At 37.4% G+C, this 20,569-nt stretch overlaps 1 protein-coding gene and 1 pseudogene across 1 annotated transcript; both read right to left on the bottom strand.

Moving 5' to 3' along the window:
• Window positions 1-5,207: 5,207 nt before the first annotated feature.
• Window positions 5,208-8,307, bottom strand: LOC101029247 (large ribosomal subunit protein uL2-like; annotated as a pseudogene).
• An 8,953-nt stretch (window positions 8,308-17,260) lies between these two features.
• Window positions 17,261-18,905, bottom strand: KRTAP24-1 (keratin associated protein 24-1). The gene has a single exon (XM_003927682.3). It carries the CDS (start codon window positions 18,885-18,887, stop codon window positions 18,123-18,125), a length of 765 nt encoding a protein of 254 aa, XP_003927731.1. The 5' UTR covers window positions 18,888-18,905; the 3' UTR covers window positions 17,261-18,122.
• Window positions 18,906-20,569: the final 1,664 nt, after the last annotated feature.

Here is a 20,569-nt window from a genome sequence, read left to right as displayed (position 1 = left end):
TAAGTATCATCATATATACAATAGTAAAAATTAGAAATTTCACCTTAGGGTGGTGTAATGGCTAAATGAACTAATCCATACAAAACGCTTATCCACTTACCACAGTATCCCCATATTAAGCATTTACTATACATGTTATTATTATCACTATTTTTATTAACCTTTCTCAGTTCAAAAGGAATAAAGACCTTTTCAAATTAAATTGAAAGACATATACCAGAATTCTAATAAAAAATGTATTTGATACAAAAAATTTACATACAATTTTAACCATTCTGCAGTAGAAGCAAGACATTTCTTGCATTGCTACTCATTGGCACAATTGTATGCCTTTAGTAACTTTGTTTCATAACCGAAAATTGTTGCTTAAATATTTCTGTTATGCCAAAAAATAACTCAGTATATATGCAAATAGTCACTTAAAATAGTTACAGAATGCCATCAAACATTCCCCTCCTGATTCAGTTCCCTTGGGTCAAATGTCCTTATTCTTGGAGCTGGCAGAAAGACTTTTTCCACTGTCCTGTAAATACTGTCTCTCTTGAGATATCTTATGTTTGTGTCAAGTTTGCTATCTTTAGGTGCTCACAAATCCATCAGTGTTTAAGGGAGCGGACCATAACAGGGATCTTTCTGCAGCACTTGGCCAGCTCTTGTCATGGGCACTTAGGCATCTCAAGGGTCTATCATTCATTGAAGGCCTTTAATGTCTTCTCTCTGGTTCTCATTACCACAAGCAATTTCTTGAATTCTTGGGAAAAGTTCTTCATAGTAAAAAAAAAAAATTAATTCAAACACAGCTCTGTGTCTACCCAACTTTACAAGCTTATCTCCTCTGCAACTTCATCTTAATAAAAACATATAAATGGAACAACTTTAAAGTTAAACTTAGATTAAACCCAAGAACTTATGTTCTCAAAAACAAAGAACTTCGTCTCTTTACTATGAACTACTAATAAGATAATGGAAAATTGCTTTATAGTTTTATATGTAAAGATGTACCCTGGGTGATTTGTATAATGTAGACAGAGACTGCCCTGAGAACACACTGAAGTTCTCTGAAGGTAGAAATCGGTTTCAATTTTTCTCTTCTTCCTCTATCTTTCCCAAATACCACACCCAATTTACATGTCTAATTAGCTAGAGCATCTTGTTAGGTACAGTATTCCTTCAGAATTTACTCATATGAACTTTCGACATTGTCGACACTTTCGAAAGGATTGCAGTAAATCCAACCCTATGTTACTTTACAACTTTTGCAGTAAAATCATGGGATTAGAGATTTGTGCCTTGGTATGAGCCTTGTAGATCAAAATACACTGAATTGGAATGTATTTTGTGGACTATTGGATTCTAAATTTAGATATAAGGAAAGTGAAGGAAAGAAATAAGATAATATAAATAGATTCCACAGTAAGAGGGGACTGTGCTTCCTAAGCTGAGATGGAAGATACCTGAGTTACAAATGGGTTACTAAACTATATATACATATAATTGCCTTACTTAAGGAAGAAGTCTGAGATACAGACCCTGATCATAGTGTTATAGAGATTGTATCATAGACACATGCCATCTGGGTTATTTATCTAAGTACCTACAACCAAACTATTCTCTAACAGAGATACTTAGGGGAAAAGACAAGATATTCTATATGATTATTAAGAAAGGAGAATGAAATGGAATAAAATATCTGTGAAAGGTTCATATCTCGGAAATAGATGGTTTTCTATGGTTTCCATAGAAGAATAAAACAAATGATAATCTATTAGCTTAGATTGCTCTCTTAGAAAGCAAAAAAAGCAGTGGAGTGATTCCTCAAAGAGCTAAAAACAGAACTACCATTTGACCCAGCAATCCCTTTACTGGATATATACCCAGAGGAATACAAATCATTCTACCATAAAGATACATGCTTGCAAATTGTCATTGCAGCACTATTCGCAATAGCAAAGACACAGAATCAACCTAAATGCTCACTAATGACACATTGAATAAAGAAAATGTGGTACATATGCACCATGGAATACTACGCAGTCATAAAAAATGATATCATATTTTTTGCGGGAACATGGTTGGAGCTGGAGGCCATTATTCTTAGCAAACTAACACAGGAGCCTAAAATCAAATACCACATGTTCTCACTTATAAGTGGTAGCTAAATGATGACACAAAGGGAACCATGGACACTGGGGCCTACTTGAGGGTAGAGAGTGGGAGGAGGGAGAGATGCAGAAAAAATAACTATTGGGTACTAGGCTTAGTAAATGGGAGATGAAATAATCTGTACAACGAACTCCCATGACATGGGTTTACCTATATAATAAACCTGTGCACATACTCCTAAACTTAAAATAAAACTTTTCTAAAAAAAGAAAGCAGAGCAGACCCAAATAAGGCTTGTAGTCCCTGAAGACTTACGTGTGAAATAGATCGTCAACAGATATATGTTGAATGAATTAACAAATCCAAAGAAAAGTTTCTGCGTTTTTTGTTTTATAAAAAAAGACTCTGTGTCTGTCTGATAATATATTTGAGGGAAGATTAACATTTTGGAGGCCTTCATATTACAGAACTTGAACCCTTACAGGTATTATTTTTATGTCTATAAAAATGACTGAGCCAACATGAGAATCATAATAGTGTTTCTTTGTTATCTTCTGTGACCAGTTTTGGTGTCCTTAAAGAGGGGCGATATGAAAATACATTATCAGTTATAATGTGCCTCTGTCTTGTTTCCCGTACAAACTTCTCGCAAACTTCTGATATAATATATGTGTGCAATAAATATTTGTTCATTGAGAAAGAAAGCCTGCAGAAAACTAGAGCAGGGAGAGATTAAAGTAAGGCTTTGAGTTATCAAAGTGAGGTTGTCTAAAGCAAAAAAAAAAAAAAAAATTTCTGAGTTCTGGAAATACAGAAAAGAAACAACATATGAACAAGCAAACAATGAATAATTTCTAAAGTTTTCCAGTCTCAGGTTCCATCTGAGTATTATTTGTCCCTTACAGAAAAAAATCTCATTTTCCCCTTCTTTCCCTCGAATGCCCACCTACTTCTTCCAAATCAAATTAGTCCTTTTTAATCATGCTTAAGGCACAACCATGAATAACTTATGGTTATTTTATAGAATTATTTATTAACTGTCAAGAAGATGATTCTAACTTATTAACTGCTGGGTTCTGCACTGAAAACTTGAGAGTCTGTAGTCTCTTTAAAAGGCAACTAATTTAACAAGGAGAAGATTTGCCAATCTCTTTCCTGTCATTTTCCAGGAAAAAAAGGTGTTGAATAATTTACTACCAGTTTCCTATCAGTAAATCAACACAAGGTGTAAATAAATGGTTCCTTGTAGTTGGGTTGCCCTTGTCATTAGAAATAGGTTCAGGGACTTTTACGCTTGATGATAAATGTTTCTCCAAATGTTTTGATTAACTTTTTATTTTCTTTCTTTTTTTCTTTTTCGAGATGGACTTTCACTCTTGTTACCCAGACCGGAGTGCAATAACACGATCTCTATTCACTGCAACCTCCGCCTCCCGGGTTCAAGTGATTCTTCTGCGGCCTCAGCCTCTCAAGCAGCTGAGATTATGGGCATGTGCCACTATGCCCGGCTTATTTTGTACTTTTAATAGAGATAGGGTTTCACCACCTTGCCCAGGCTGGTCTCAAACTCCTGATCTCAGGTGATCCACCCACCTGACTCCCAAAGTGCTGGAATTACAGGGGTGAGCCACCATGCCCAGCCTTGATTAACTTCTTTGTATATAACTAATTTTAATATATATAATATAATATATAATATATAATAAACTAATTTTAATAATATATAATAAACTAATTTATAATAACGTTCCTTTCATATAAGGGAGTTTATTAGGGAGAATTGGCTCACACAATCTCAAGTCAAAGTCCCGCAACAGGCCATCTGCAAGCTGGGGGAGAAAGAAGCCAGCAGTGACTCAGTCCAAGACTAAAAACCTGAAAAGCAGAGAAGCTGACAGTGAAGTCTGGAGTCTGTGGCCGAAGGCCCAAGAGCCCCCGGCAAACGTGGACTTTTGTAAGTCCAAGAGTTCAAAGGCCAGAGAAACTGGAATCTGATGTCCAGTGGCAGGAGGAATGGAAGGAAGCATCCAGCATGGGAGAAAGGTGAAAGCCAGAGGACTCATGGGTCAGCTTGCCTTACCTTCTTCCACCTGCTTTGTTCTAGCCATGCTGGTTGCTGACTGGATAGTGCTCGCCCACACTGAGAATGGATCTTCCGTCCCCAGTGCACTGACTCAAATGTCAGTCTCCTTGGCAACACCCTCACAGACACCCCCACAAACAATACTTTACCAGCTATCTAGGCATCCTTCGATCCAATCAAGAACTTCTTAAATAAAATCAGGTGTCTACTCACTTTGCCATAGATACTCTCCTATGGATTCTGAACATTGGCAGAGGGTTGAAAGTACTGTTAGAAATTAATTGATCCCAGGTTGGGCACAGTGGCTCACGCCTGTACTCCCAGCACTTTGGGTGGCCAAGGCAGGTAGGATCACATGAAGTCTGGAGTTCAAGACCAGCCTGGCCACCATGGTGAAACCTCATCTTTACTAAAAAAATACAAAAATTAGCTGGGTGTGGTGCCTGGCTACTGGGGAGCTTGAGGCAGGAGAATCGCTTGAATCCAGGAGGTGAAGACTGCAGTGAGCTCAGATGGTGCCACTGCACTCCAGCCTGGGCAACAGCGAGACTTGATGTCAAAACAACAACAATGAAAAACAATTAATTGATCCCAGAGATCTCATCTAATATCCACAATGAAAGTTTAGGGTAGTTGAGATACGGGCAACACTCTTAGATGTCAGATATTGAATCCGATATGTCCATGTAGACATTATCCACTCTATGCTGAGATATGTTTTATTCTGCTCGTTATGCCTACCATAGGCCCTTAGTAAAGATAGAGAGATGGAAATGTAAACAGATGTATAAATGCAATCTCGGATTGCAAGTTTCCCCTTAGGAAAAAAAAAATCGCAAAAGTTCTTCATGATTTAGCACCAATTACCATGATTCACAGCTTCTTTGTATTTTCTCTCTCTGTGTGTTTTTTGTTTTTGTTTTTGTTTTGTTTTTGTTTTTGTTTTTGTTTTTGTTTTTGTTTTTGTTTTTGTTTTTGTTTTGTGGTGGCATAAGGACAAACTTTACTGAGCCCCTCAGCACTAGTTTTCTTTTTCCTGCATTGTCTTGGCTCCTAAGACATCTGGTCTGGCGGGAGGCAGTGAGACCCACTTTAGCCAGCAGAGGCATCTCTGTGGATGGTGGAGGGCTTGCTGATGTGCTGGTGGTTGCCACCTCTGAAATGAAGCTCCACGGGGTTCGTGTTTACACCCCATACTTGTGGCCAGAAGTTCCTTTTTGCCTTATATTTGTGGTAGACCCAGCCAGCCTTCAAGATGGGTTTGTCAGTTCGGTCACCTCCAGCCACCACATCAACTGCAACTCTGTTGGCTGATGAGATAGTCTTCTTGGAGCCAAGGGGCAGCTTTGCATGGGTCTTCTCAGTCTCAGGGTTGTAAGAGAGAAGCATGGCATAGTTCTCTGATCCCTGGGTCAGCTTGCCACGGTCTCTAGTCTTCTTTACCACGCAGCACATGATTTACCCTCAGGTCTGGTGCCCACAGGGAAAGCATTGCCAGTGTTGAGCTGGGTGACATTTTAGTATCGAATATTAAAATGAGGTTGAATAATTTATAATAATGGCACTAGAATTTCAATTCATAGTTTGAAAATTTAACGAGAATTTTTTAAAAGACTATGTCTCTATATTCTTCCACAAAATGCGACCTCTTCCCACAATCAACGGAGGTTTGCAGTGGCAAGTCCCTCTCTTGCTGAATTTGATTGATTCACCTTCCATTCTGATTTTCGTGAAGACCCTGGGCTGGTGCTGATGGAGCAATTTTTGTCATGGGGCAGGAAATGATCTTTTCAGAACATTTAGCAATAAGAGTAGTGCAAAAACAAGTCGACATCCCTAACCTTTCTCTCTCCCTATTTTTGGCAGCAAACCCTTTGCTCCAAGCTGTCATTTTCCTACACATGCTCAGAATCACCTTCTATTCTCCAGGTATTCCTAAACACTTCTCCGTAAATTTCTCAGTGGTATCTCCTTTCCTTTCTCTTTACAGTTATGTTCACATGGCTGGGTTTGAACCCGTATCACATATCAATTATTCATCTTCTGTCATCTTCCTAACTTGCATTCCACCACTGGCAGTAATTTAGCTGATCGTTTTTTGTGGTTTCATTGAAAGCCTTGTTAAATGAAAATCTTTAAACATGTGTTCTGTGAACAGGTTCACACCATTATCTATGATAATAATACAGGTTGAGTATCCCTAATCCGAAAATCCAAAATTCAAGATGTTTCAAAATTAAAAACTTTTTTTAAAAATTGTGTTTTCGATTCCAGGATACATGTGCCGATGCACAGGTTTGTTACATAGGTAAACATGTGCCATGGTGGTTTGCAGCATCTGTCCCAGGACTTTTTCAGCACTGACATGACATTCGAAGGAAATGCTCATTGGAACATTTTGGATTTGGGATTTTCAAATTTGGGATGCTGAACCATTTTAATGCAAATATTCCATGATCCGAACAAATCTGAATTCCAGAATGCCTTTGGTTCCAAGCACTTGGATAAGGGATACTCAACCTGTAATAACAGTAGTTGTGGTAATACCTATCATTCGCTGAGGGGCTACATTATTCCTGGAACATTTCTAAGCTCTTTAAAACATATGTATTGACTCATTTAGCTGTTATCATCACTTGATGGAACTTTACTGCAATCCACATTTTACAGATAAGGAAACTGACCATGGAGAAGCTAAAAGAAGCAACCGAGGCCACATGCTTGTAGGCCTACAATTCAGACTCAGGCACTTCTGCCTGGAGACTATGCTTTACTACTCTATACTGCTCCTCGATGAAGGAGAGCTGAGCCATGAGGTTTACATATTCTAAATTTTAGCAACTGATTTCAAATTGCCCTTAAAATGGCTCTCTGTAAATTTAACTCCCATTATAGTTAGTAAGAATGTATAAGACCTACTATTTTATACCAAAAAAAGTGACAATTGTCAATAATAATTTAGTCATATATTTTAAAAGAATTAAAGGAGTATAATAAGATTGTGTGTAAGGGGATGGGTAGCCTATTCTCCATGATGTGGTTATTATAAATTGCATACCTGTATCAAAACATTTCATTACCCCACAAATATTTACAAGTACTATGCAGTTATATAATTTAAATTTTTTTAAATTTTTAACAGAAATATTTAACACTAGTGGTGCTCTGTATTTTATTTTCTTCTACCTACTCGATCAGGAAAACCAAAATCTCAGGTTTTAAAATGTGTATTCCTGGGGACAAATTTTAGCCATAAAATACACTGAATTTTTCAGTGCATTAGTCTGAATTGCTGAATGTTGGAGGTGAAAGAATACAGAGAGGTACTCTAGCCTCCTATTTTATGATGGTAAAACTGGAGTATCTGAGCATTCAAATGACTTCCATAAGTTTCCACAGAGAAATACAAGGTTTGAAGAGAGCTCAGATGTTTTTCCTCTACCATTTAAAATGATATTTCTGCTTATCAGCACTGCCTTCTATAACCACTTCTTTAGAAATTACACTCATTTATAGATTTCATGTTGGTTACTTGATAGATGTGCCCAAATACTGCACTGGACTTTGAATGTTCATGCTAGAGTCAAAGAAGGCACCTAGAAGGCAGGACGTAGGATAATAAGTCCTCTTTTCTAACCTCTGGTACTATTCTCATGAAGAATAAAATACCAAGAGAATAGAAAACAAAGGAAACCCCTGTATGGAGAATCAGCCCATATGTTTCTGGCTACCCACTAAACATATTTATTTTAGCATTTGTTTATGTTACAAACCGTGATTATAAAAGCAGCCACAGGTTATCCAAAGCACTAATGAGAAGATGACTAACAGAATTGTGAAATTGGAATGCATCCCAGAATTAATTTTAGAGAAAGACCTATCACACCATATGACAGACAAGTGATTGAGGTCTAGAGATGTTACTTGCCCAAAGTAACACTGTTTGTTAGTATCAAAACCAGAATTTGAATTTAAGTTTTCTAAACATATACACTTCCATAAATGTAAGAATCGATCTCTCAACTTGTTCAACAAATGACTATTAAGGGATTATTCATTGCCAGACAAGAATCTAGGCACTGAAGATCTGATGGCAAGACAGATATCTTTACGATCTCCATGGCGTTATCACCAGTGGGGTTAGAGGATCTGTAGAATGACCCTTCCAAGTCTCAGCTCTCAGTGTTGACATCCATGTGATAGGAGGGTCACTAAGATAAAGTTTCTGACCTCCCTCTGTCCATTAGGCAGGTAGAGGGAGACATTCTTGTTGGATCAATAGGCTTGAACATGGAATTAGTCACGCCTGCTCAGCACCCCCTTTCCTTCTGTTCTCCTCTACTTTTCTCCTAAGTGTGATTAGGCCTCCAGTGGTCTCGTGCTGTCCGTCTCCAGGTGGATGTCTTAGCCCTTTGGGGTTGCTATAACAGAAGTAGCATCAATTCAGTGTGTTATGAATAACAGAAGTGTATTTATTTATTTATATATTTATTTATTTATTTATTTATTTATTTTTAAACAGACTCTCGCTCTGTCACCCAGGCTGGAGTGCAATGTTGTGATCTTGGCTCACTGCAACGTCAGCCTCCTGGGTTCAAGCAATTCTGCCTCAGCCTCCCTAGTAGGTAGATACAGGTGATGCCACCACACCCAGCTAATTTTGTGTATTTTAGTAGAGACAGGGTTTCACCGTGTTGCACAGGCTGATCTTGAACTCTGTGAGGATACAGAGACAGATAGAGTGAGGTTACAGTGTTCAACCAGGAAGCAGGCCCTCATCAGATACTGGATTTCCCAGTGCCTTGCTGTTTTCCAGACTCCAGAACTATAAGAAAAGATCGATTTTTATGTAGCAAAACTCTAAGGCCCTATAGAAACATGCAAGAGTAGTTTAGAAGATATGAAGGCTGAACTCCCTAATTTAAGGTCATGTAAATTCTGATTTGCTATCTATGTCTTATTTGTGTATTAGTTTGCTTTTAATAATGAGCCAGTCTTGCTTTTTAAACAAGCATCTTTCATACTGAAATAATATTACAATTCACCAGACAGAGATTTATTACAATGTGTGCCTATTCCAACACTCACCCAAGAGTTTATTCACATAGCTATAGGATAGTGACTCATACCATGGGCCTTTGAGATATAATTTTAGCAAAATCCTAAAATATTTTCTTCTTTAAGAAAAAAAAAAGTCTTCTGTTCAACTACATATTAAATGCACTTACGATTTTATAGAGGTAACCTAAAATGACAAATATATAGCATAAAGTCTCAGAGTTAGCTCAGAAGAGCAGAGTCAGTCTGTGATGGTTATGAAGCTATAGACCGTTTTCAGATGTTACTTGTTACATTCTGTCAACAGGGGGCACTAGAGAGTAACTGGCAGGCAGGAGAAGAAAGCAACTCTCCCTTCTTTGACTTTCTTTTTGTTAACGTCACCCTGGCAATGGCAGTTGGTTCCAGTCTCCTCCCACCTTCTGATTCGAAGAACTAGTCCCATTGAATTCCCACCACAGAGACCAGCACATCCCAACAGCAGTGCCCCCTCCATAGATGTCTGGCTCAGGGTCCCACAGGGTCCCCCATTCCACCGTCTGAACTGTGCCTGTCTTCAGAGCTCAGAGCCTCACTCCCCTAGCGCTCATTGGGTTCTAGCAACCCTGGCTTCTTCCCTTTGTCCCGGATCCCACAGGCGAGGCTGCTTCCTGCAATGACTATCCCCCTCCTCGTGGCGTTTCTAGTCCTCTAATGCTTGCCTTATCGATCCTCTATAGTAAATTGCCCTGTTTTCTGTTCTCCTGCATGGACTCTGAGCAGTTGCCAAATGCTAAGCATATCATATACATTTAGGAAAAGTTAAACTCCCAAAGGGTCTTTCTCCAGCCATTCTGGGTCCACAGCTAATAGATAACGTCCATTATCCAAGTCAGTTTGAGAACATGTCAGTGTCACCCACTCATCAAATCAGTAGTCCTGTGAACAGACTGGTGGTCAGTAGCACTTCTAGAAGTAAAATGTTAAAGAAGAAAAGTTCCCAAACAAAAACTCTTGACCATACTTATTGCATCGTATCTTTGCAATTAGGGCAAGAGTCAAAAGCCGGCAATATGAACTGGTTTCTGAGAAATTCACTTAAATTATTTATGCATTCCTTAAAACTCTTTCTCAGATACATTATTTTACAACTAAAGTTGCCTCTAGGCAAGGATAAAAAGAGAAAGAGACAAAGAAAAAGGATATTTAGTGGTAGGGGGCAAAGGGAACAGAACTGCTCATTGTTGCCTTATGTTGAAATTCCATTCTTCAGACTGATTTATCAACTATAATAAATCTCACACAGCAGTTTGAAAAAGTAAATTAAAATTTTCATTTTTATTTAGCCTGTGAAAGATTACTGTTTTTAATGATAATCCTTTCATGGAATCTCTCTTTGCTTACCATCTCTCCCTGTGATCACGTATATTCTGGTGCTTGGCTATAATCAACTTTTGATCCTCAACATTCCCTGAGTTTCTAAGTATGATGACTTCATCTATCAGTGTGCCTGTCCTTTTTTTCTTTGCAGTTTCCTTCTATTTTATGGCTGTAGAAATACACACATGTTGTCTCTGGATCTTCATATCGAGGAGAAATACGTAACTTGATAAGCTCTCTCACCAGCTATTGAAAGTCTAGCCCAACCGAGCTAGCGTTAATATGTTGCTTGCAAAAATACATCAGATATTTTATTATTTTACTCTTTTAAAAGGTTAATAATTGTAGAATTTAAATGGGCAAGGTTAGAGCGTACCTTATTATTACCTGATTATGATATTTAGTGTCTTTTTTTTTTTTTTTTTTTTTTTTTTGAGACGGAGTTTCGCTCTTGTTACCCAGGCTGGAGTGCAATGGCACGATCTCGGCTCACTGCAACCTCCGCCTCCTGGGTTCAGGCAATTCTCCTGCCTCAGCCTCCTGAGTAGCTGGGATTACAGGCACGTGCCACCATGCCCAGCTAATTTTTTGTATTTTTAGTAGAGACGGGGTTTCACTATGTTGACCGGGATGGTCTCGATCTCTTGACCTCGTGATCCACCCACCTCGGCCTCCCAAAGTGCTGGGATTACAGGCTTGAGCCAGATATTTAGTGTCTTTAGTTGTGAAATCAGTTCCATCAGACATAGGGCCTGGTGTCTACTGAAAGCTTTAGCCATCTGGCCTGGAGCCCAGGCAGATTTTACTAGTACACTTAGGTACATGTGTTTTACAAGAAGGACGGAGTCTCTGAGTTGAAATGACTGCAGTTTGCAGCTTCTCTTCCGAAAATTAACTCATGGAGGAAATTCTGGTCTCTTACGGCACTTCCTTTGTTTTTCTTATCTTGAAATATAAACTAGCATTAGCCCAAACAAAGTGTCTTGAGGAAATACGTAAGTTAGGTATAAAGCTTGCATTGGTAGCTCTTGGCAATTGAGTAATTAAGGTGTAACAAAACTAAATGCGTCTCTACTGATGTCATGGTTTATTTGTGACATGTAATTAAAATATGCCTGTATCATTAAAAGACATTGCCTAGGCTTGGATGGATGCTGATAAGCACTTCGGCAAGGGAACATGTGGAAGGAATGCATAGTCAAACACCTTAAATATTTTAACACAGGTTGTGTCAGGAGTGATAGAATCATCATATTCAAAGGTACAAGCGCTCATTAAATTCAACCTTTTTTTTTTTCTTCTGGTAGGGAATCTGAGGCCCAGAAGCAAAATGTGGCAATACCAGAACTAAAGAATAACCTCTGATTCCCAAGCGCAGTCTCCTTGTACAACGCTGTGCCGTGTCTCTTGTCTACAGTCATCTGCCTGACTTGGCTGCGGTGACAGGCATCATCTCCCCTTCCCACAAATATGTGTGTGGTCCCACAAGTCACCAGGCAGCTATCCAAATGGCCTTTAGATTTTATGTAGAAAAGTTGAAGGATTGCTCACTTAAAAAAATCATTGCTTTTATATTTTAAAGACTTAAATGACCCCTGAAATTGCTTTTTTGGTTCCACGTTCTGTCTCAGGATAGCAAAATATATAGGGCATGCCTGTGATCAGACTCAGACTTTTAAAATCAACACAATGGTTCCAACCATCTTGTTCACTGACATCCTCAACCCTATTTGGTAGTGATCATGAAAACTTCTGCCTTTAACAGTTTATTTTAGAATATGTTGCATAACCATTTCTAAAGCTATTTACATGGAGATGATGATAAATACGCACAAATTTTCACGTACGGAATAAAACTACATAACTTGGTAAACAGATGTTGACAGCATGGACTGATGCTTTGCGGTCATTGAGAACAACAGTACTTCAGGGTTTGAGAGTGGGGTTGAGGACTCCTTATGCTCTTCATTAGCGTAGAGAATCTACACTGGAATCAAAAGAATAAAATTAAGCCCTAAATTTAGATTAAAGGAAGATTTGGGCTTGCTTTGTGTCTGGTTTTGCCATCATCATCTAAAATTATTGTTTCAGTATGTGCCTCCTGGAAATGTTTTGCAGAATATTTGTCATTAATTAATTAATTAATTTATTTATTTATTTTTTAAGAGTCAGGGGTCTTGCTCTGTTGCCCAGGCTGGAGTGCAGAGGGATGCAATTATAGCTCACTGCAGCCTCAAACTCCTGGGCTTAAGTGATCCTTCTGTCTCAGCTTTCCCAATAGCTGGGACTATAGACATACCCATGTCCAGGTAATTTTTATATTCTTTTACTTTTTTAGAGGTAAGGTCTTACTATTTTTCCCAGGCGGGTCTTGAACTCCATACCTAAAGTCATCTTCCCATTTCAGCCTTCCTAGTAGCCGAGATTACAAGCTCAATCAAGCCAACATGACCAGTTCTCCCAGAAATTGTACATAAGAGTTTTTCTTCCACGGTATAGCTGTGGCTGAGAACACCTTCACTGTGCCTTTACATTCAGGTTGGTTAGGTACTTTTTAGACAAGTGAGTTCATGTGTGTTCTCTGGAATGAGCAGAGAAATGTTCCTTGAAAACCACCACAACTATTTTGATCAGATAGAGCTGTCATACCCGTTCCCTGGAATACTTGTGTTTTTATATTATGTTTCTACTAATATTTCATAAAAACACTACTATGGTTTTTTTTTTTTCTAAAAGCAAAGAGAACTGTGGATGTTCCATGCCTCAGGCTGGATTGCACCGCTATGCTTAAAATCTCTATTACCTATCTTTCAAGAGAGGCAAGAAAAAAGGAAGAAAAATATGCCGGCTAAGTTCTCTCTTCTTTATCAACAGTTGGTTCCAAGTTATGGGGATAACATTATTATGATAATTATGCCCAAGTGTTAAACTGATAATTAACACAGAAAAAAAAAAGTGGTCAATATGTATTTTCAAAAATAGTAGAACTATGACTTCCAGATATATACATAACAGGTTTAAGAATCATGATGAAAAGAAATATATGTGTATTTATTCACACACATCTATAAGCTCACATGCATATTCACAATTATTCACAAAGTTAGCATAGCTTTTATTTAGGAGGTAGAAAATTTTGGTCAACTATGCAGTGAAATTTATGGGAAAAAAGTTTCATTTGTATATTTTTAAACACACCTTTAAAGGCTCTCACCTGAGTTCTTGTCACTGAAGCTATGGACATAATGTGTTATTTACTAAGCACATTCTTTGCCTAACTAAAATTTAACTAAAATTCAATCAGACGAATCAGACGGACACATACGAACCCTCACATTCTATGGCTTTCTAGAAGGCAATGTGCTGTGATGCCTATTTCATTTTGCTATTCAACCCTTAATAATACTTTGTTGTTGACTCTAGTACTACTTAGGATGGGACCAACTTTATTTCTCAGTGCTGCTATTTTTTCTAAATGTTAAAAATTAATTGCTCATCAAGACATAAATGTTGTCTCAAAATCACTTTAAGAATCTCCAATCCTCATTTCCAAAACTTCTCCAAAGTTAACAATTTTTATGTAGGCTGTGTTTTTGTAAAGCTTTTTTCTTATCTCTATATATGTACACACACATATATATACTATAATATAAAAATACATAACAGAGAAATATTTGTTTATATGTGAGTGATTATACATAAAATATGCCACTCTGTGTAATTTTATAAATCTTATTTGTTAATTTTATAATTTTTATCCTATTAATTCATATGGATCTATGCCACTCCTTTTATCTGTTGTAAAGTATTTGTTCATATGACTATATTATAGTTTAAGTTACAATCTCAAATTGATGGATTTTTTTCATTGTTCTCAATTTTTCAGTATCCAGGTGGTCCTGAGGTGAATAATGTAGAACTTGAAAGAATGTTCATATAGGAGAGACTTTGAGAAGTGAATTTACCTCGTCATAAAGTGTATTTTAAATGTTCACATATACAGTGACTCTGTTAAATTTCATTTCCATCTACAGTATGTGAAAATATATTTTTAAGTTGACATATGATTAACTTTAAAAACGTTTGCCAGATGAAGGATGAAAAATAATATTTTGTGTTTAGAATTACCTATTACTAATGAGGTTTAACACTTTTTGATATTTTTATTAAATCATATTTGTAATTGCTTATATACTTTGATTATTTTTTATTGAATTATTTGTTCTTTCTTTTTATTTGTAGGCATTCTTGAAAATGGGTGGTAATTTTATGGTACATATTGTATATATTTTCTCTATATCGGGCTATTTTTGCTATGTTTTGTTGCTAGCTTGATTTTTTCATTAATAGGCTATTTTTGTAGGCTTAATATTTATAGAAACATCGAGTCGGAAGTACATGGAATTCTTTTAGCCGTTATCATCCCCCATCCCTATACATGCTCTTGCTTTATTTTTAATTTCTTTTTGATATCTCGTATTACCAGGAGCTTTTCATTTTGGTGTAGGCATATTTGCTATTTTTTTATTTTACAACTATTGTTTATTTGTTTCTTTGTATTTGCTTTTAAAAAAAAAATCTTTCCTATCCAAAGTCTTTAAGGTAACGTCTTATATTTTCTCTTTTTTAGTTTAGACTTTCTTTTCTCTACTTAAATTTAGCTACATCTTTTTTTTTTTTTTTTTTTTTTTTTTTTTTTTTTTTTTTTTTTGAGACAGAGTTTCACTCTTGTTACCCAGGCTGGAGTGCAATGGTGTGATCTCAGCTCACCGCAACCTCCGCCTCCTGGGTTCAAGTAATTCTCCTGCCTCAGCCTCCTGAGTAGCTGGAATTACAGGCACCCGCCACCATGTCCAGCTAATTTTTTGTATTTTTAGTAGAGATGGAGTTTCACCATGTTGACCAGGGTGGTCTCGATCTCTTGACCTCGTGATCCACCCGTCTCAGCCTCCCAAAGTGCTGGGATTACAGGCGTGAGCCACTGCGGCCAGCCTACACCTCTTTTTAAATTTTCCTATCACCTCACCCTTTGTTTTTCCCATTGAGTACTCATACCCTAGTAACCTCAGCAGGCAGATGTCACTTCCATGTCATTTCTTCCCCTGAGTGTTCTCTTATTCTTCAAGAAGAAGCAATCTTTTTGCTTGCCAGAGAGTCTTGCCAAAAAAAAAAAAAAAAAGTATTCTTCTTTCTTTCCCCTGAAGTTTTTATATTGTACTTAAAATAGTCAAGGCAGTATTATGTTTGTTTCAGTATATTACTCTTCAGAATAGCTCTTGAGAACAGAATCTATAAATCTTGATATCCCCAACGAGTCTCACTCAGTGTCTCAAACAATATGTTTACCATTAACTTTTGTCACGGGGGAAAAAAAATGTATGTTTAGTTTGGACAACTGAATGCCCATCTGGGACACATAGTAATTATTTCCAAATACTTCAACACCTATCCTAGGTTAAAGGAAGTGAACTGGTCCTTTATGGTCAATAGATCACTGGTAAGGACAACTATACAGTATTGTTCTCAATCTAAAGAAGAAATTTTCAGCAAATAGGATTCTCTGAAAATGGAACAAATTCACAAAGGAGTGACTTCATTATCCCCAAACGTGTTCAAGCAGAAGCAGTGCATTAATATTTCTTCTAAAGCCCTTTGTATACACAGTAGTCCTAATGAAAAAGTGAATAAAATATTAGGGAATAAATAAGTATTAGTGAATAACAGTGAATAAAATATTTTTATGTTTAATTTTGGACACAGACTCTTGATATTGGGGATTCTTCTCCATCCTTCCAGACTTCAATTACACCCATCTCTGGCGATCATTTTATTTTTCTTTAAATATGATTTGCTTTTTATTTACAAAAATGCTCAGGGTACTTACCATGTTGTTTTTACCACTCAAATAGATTATTTTATATTTATTTTTTGGATGATAACTTTATAGAGGCTAAACCACTTCTAGGAGGTTCAATATTAAATTTATTTAACTGTTCAAACCTTATCTACAAAACCAATAAATAGACTACTGTGCTGAGAAATATATATGTGTATATGTATATATATAATATTCTAAGTACTCTGTATTAAATTGATTTATTTTATATATATTTCCAAATTTCTATATATCAATATTATTACAGACATTCTAGGTGAGGTAAACATATGTTAAAAACAGAAGAAAACAAGTCAGAAGCTTGGGATTCCATATTCTACCTTTTTTTTTTTTTTTTTTTTTTGAGACAGAGTTTCACTCTTGTCACCCAGGCTGCAGTGCAGTGGTGTGATTGTGGCTCACTGCAACCTCTACCTCCTGGGTTCAAGGGATTCTATCACTTCAGACTCCCAAGTAGCTGGGATTACAAGCATACACCACCAAGCCCAGCTAACTTTTTTTGCATTTTGTAGAGATGGGGGTTTCACCAGGCTGGTCTGGCTAGTCTCAAACTCCCTACCCTAGGTAATCCACCCACCTCAGCCTCCCAAAGTGCTTAGATTACAGGCATGAGCCACCGCATCCAGCCCCTTCTTTATATTTTAATTTAAACTCTTTAACTAAATGGCAGGAAAGTAGCATTTTGACAGTGCTATGCATATTGCCCAGAACATGGATGAAATTTTAGTAAATGTGAAATCAAGCATAAAGAAAGCCATTACTTCCAGACAGAAATTTGTTTATTGACTAGGAGCTAGGATATTTTCCAAAGTCAGAATGCAATAGATTGGCAAGGCAGGATGATAGGAGAATTCTGAACATAGATTAACAATAATCGTAAAGAGTCTCTAACAGTATTTGTTCTTTCAACAAATAATGTTCGTGCTTTAGCTAATTCTGAGGCTTCTTCTCAGGCATGGAGAACAAAAGCTGAGTACCAATGAATCCTGTTTTATGGCTTCTTTGGAAGAGACGATTTGCCGAAGTCTTCTATTTATGAGCTCTAGTTGCCGTTGTTATTTGCCTGTTCTTATAATGAGTCAGTAGGGAAAGGATGAAATAGTTCAACATACTATGCTCAAGATAATGTTATCACTCACCTTATTAGTAAGGTGCTGGTTAGGTAATTGACAAAAATATTAATGAAAACAAAACCATCTGAACGACCTTGCATGCTGGAATCCGCAGTCAAACCATGGAGGCCCCATTTCATCAGGAAAGGTAGGTGAAAATCACATTGTCAGACAAGTGACAGTGACAGCCAAAGTAAGAAAGCTGGTGATGCTTGTATTTCAAATGGAATCTCTTTGGTAAGTCCATTGTAATAGATCTCAGAAATAATGATGTTACCTTCAGGATCAGCTTTTAGTACAAAGAGCAATAACAGAACAAACAGAAAAAAAAAAAAAAAAAGCTAGCAGGTAATACTGACTGTGGGTAATAAGCCTGGGGATTATATTTGAACTTAATGTAACAAGATTCCTAGGATGAATAAAGCAATTCAGCAGAAAATTAGACATTCTACTACTTAGTAGAATCTTCTTCACTGGGCAACTTCCACTTGTTATAAATTCTGTAAGTTGGTCAATAGCATTTCAGAGGTCTGCTACCACTGCATAAGTACCTCAGAGGTGGAAAGGTACTGGGTATACAGCTCAAAGACCTGAAGCTTCTAGATAAATAGCTCAGCGGTCGGCAGCTCATAGGCCTGTAGCTTGAATAGTGATAATTTTCCGTTAAATAGCTTTGGGGTTGGCTGATGTTGGAAATATACCATAATGGTGAGGAGTAGCTAGGTATGAAGCAAGGATTTGGGTAGCTTTTATACCCCAGAGTACTCAGTCTGCAGCAGCTTAGAGTTTGGAGACTCTTGGATGAGCAGTTAAGTTGTCCAAAGCAGTTGGAACCATTGCATAGGGTTTGGCAGGCTTTGGATGCACATGGAGTGGGTGTGTGGCAATCGCATACATACCCCTTGGTCTGCGTGCATGGGCTGCAGCTGGGGCTGTGGCTGATGTTGGTGGTTTCACAGACACTGAAGACTTGGCCTGATGATGGGGCGTTGCAGGGCACGGAGGAGTCTGATGGGTCACAACCAGCGGTGCTGCAGGTCTTGGGCTCACAGATGGGATGGTCGCAGCTTGGTGCTTCACAGTAGGATTCTTGGCAGTAATCCAGGAGCCAGAGATTTCCTTGGTAGCTACTAGGTAAGCAGTGTCCAAAGGTAGGGCTTACAGCATTGGAGCTAAGAGCCATAGAAGGAGTCACTGGGATATAGCAGTGAGTTCTGTATGATGTGGTACTGCAGACTCCAGGATAGCCTAGAGTAGACATGGAGCCTGCATGCATGCTCAGTGGTCACTGTGCAGTGTGGCTGTGGCCTTAGGACATTTTATATCTGTCAAAAGCTTCTCCAGACTTCCTTCTCCCTGCTTGGGGCAATAACACAGCAACATCTCATTAGTGTGTTATTTAGCCACAGAGGCTAATGTTTTCACACATGTAAAAATAAGTTTATTATAATTCTTCAAAGTATCCATAATCATCACTTTGACCATCACCCATCACTCATCATCTGTGGACCATAGCTTCAGCGAATAGTGATTTTCATGTTAATAGGCAAACTCTCATCTGTCAATCAGAGGTTAACAAGAGTTCAGGTGTCTATGGGCTTCTGCAATGTGGTTATTTAAAGATTCACAAGGACTCAAGTAAAAAGCAAGGAACCTGTACTTTTCCAGCCTTTAAACTATTGTAAAACACTGAAGGACGTAATCATATACTCTGAAATAAGCCAAGTAGTTTGCCTGTCTCAGCACAGTTACTCAAAAGCAGGCATTGATCTCTTAAAAGAAAGAATCGGTTTCCACAAATATGTGCTATACTCTTACTGTGCAAGGCCGTATAGTGGTAACAACTTCTCATCTAATGTATTAGAAGTCCATAGGTAAGACTCACAGCAATACTTGCGAAATTCTGTGACCTACACCAGGCGTAAAATGAACTTGTTCCCAGGGGGCATTGGTTGCTAAGCAACCGAGACTTCTGTTAAATCCCTTCTTAAAGAAGTGTCTGCAATATATACTATTAAATATATCCAGTTTTGCAAGATTATACCTTCCTAACTAAGATTACATGTCATGTGTTCCGTCGCCTGCTATAAACCCCAATTGCTGTCAGATGTAAACATTTTTCCCATTTTTCCCCAAATTAGTTCTCTTATTCTTCATGTTTTCTTTTGCGCCTACACCTTATTTCACTCCTGTATTGAAAAAATGCAGTTATTTTTAGTTTATGTCAACAAAAGGAAATAACTCCTTAAAAGTTTTATCTGAATAAACTGTGTAGTTCTTATGAACCCTGTGTATATTAAAGAGCACTTTTTACTCCTCATGGTGAAGGGTAAAGAATTTTAAGATTTTAATTTAAACTGAAGAATTGAAATTTTGTTCTTTAAAATATAAAATTATAATTTATACTTCCAGCCTCCATTGAATTGAAAAAAACAATGCATTTATTAACAGTAAAAGTGTTCAGACATAGAATAGAACAGACTTCTTCAGGTAGGATCTGCTATAAGGATAGTTTTAAAAATAAACCCTCTAAATAGCAAACTATTAGATTTCTCTCACTGTTTTCTATTACTTTTCAGTTAGATTTTTCAAATGCACACCACATTTATATTTTTCAAATGCACACTAATTTAAACCTACAGATATTCTCTTTTTTTAAAAAAAAAAAAAGTCTCCATTTTCTCGGTGCTTTTCTCAGTATTTATTCTGAAAGTTGACAATAAGCAACTCTGTATTAAACATGTTTTGCTGCCTTCTGCAGTTTCTCTCAGGTGACAAAGGTCACAATTGGGAAAGCATATTTACAGCAAATTGTTTGGCTATAGAGAGCCTTGGGATTTTGTGCAGAAAAATGTTAGTCCTGAGGCAGGCAAAAATAGGAAAGAAGATACATAGGCAGTTAGTTGATGGCCAAGTTCTGCTAAATTACTGAGCCCCGGTGATACACAGAAAAGCCAG

This window comes from Saimiri boliviensis, chromosome 18 (assembly GCF_048565385.1).
Source record: "Saimiri boliviensis isolate mSaiBol1 chromosome 18, mSaiBol1.pri, whole genome shotgun sequence".
In the NCBI taxonomy this organism is placed as follows: Eukaryota; Metazoa; Chordata; class Mammalia; order Primates; family Cebidae; genus Saimiri; species Saimiri boliviensis.
The sequence above is the reverse complement of the archived record's forward strand: the minus strand, read 5'-3'. Positions and strand labels throughout refer to the sequence as shown.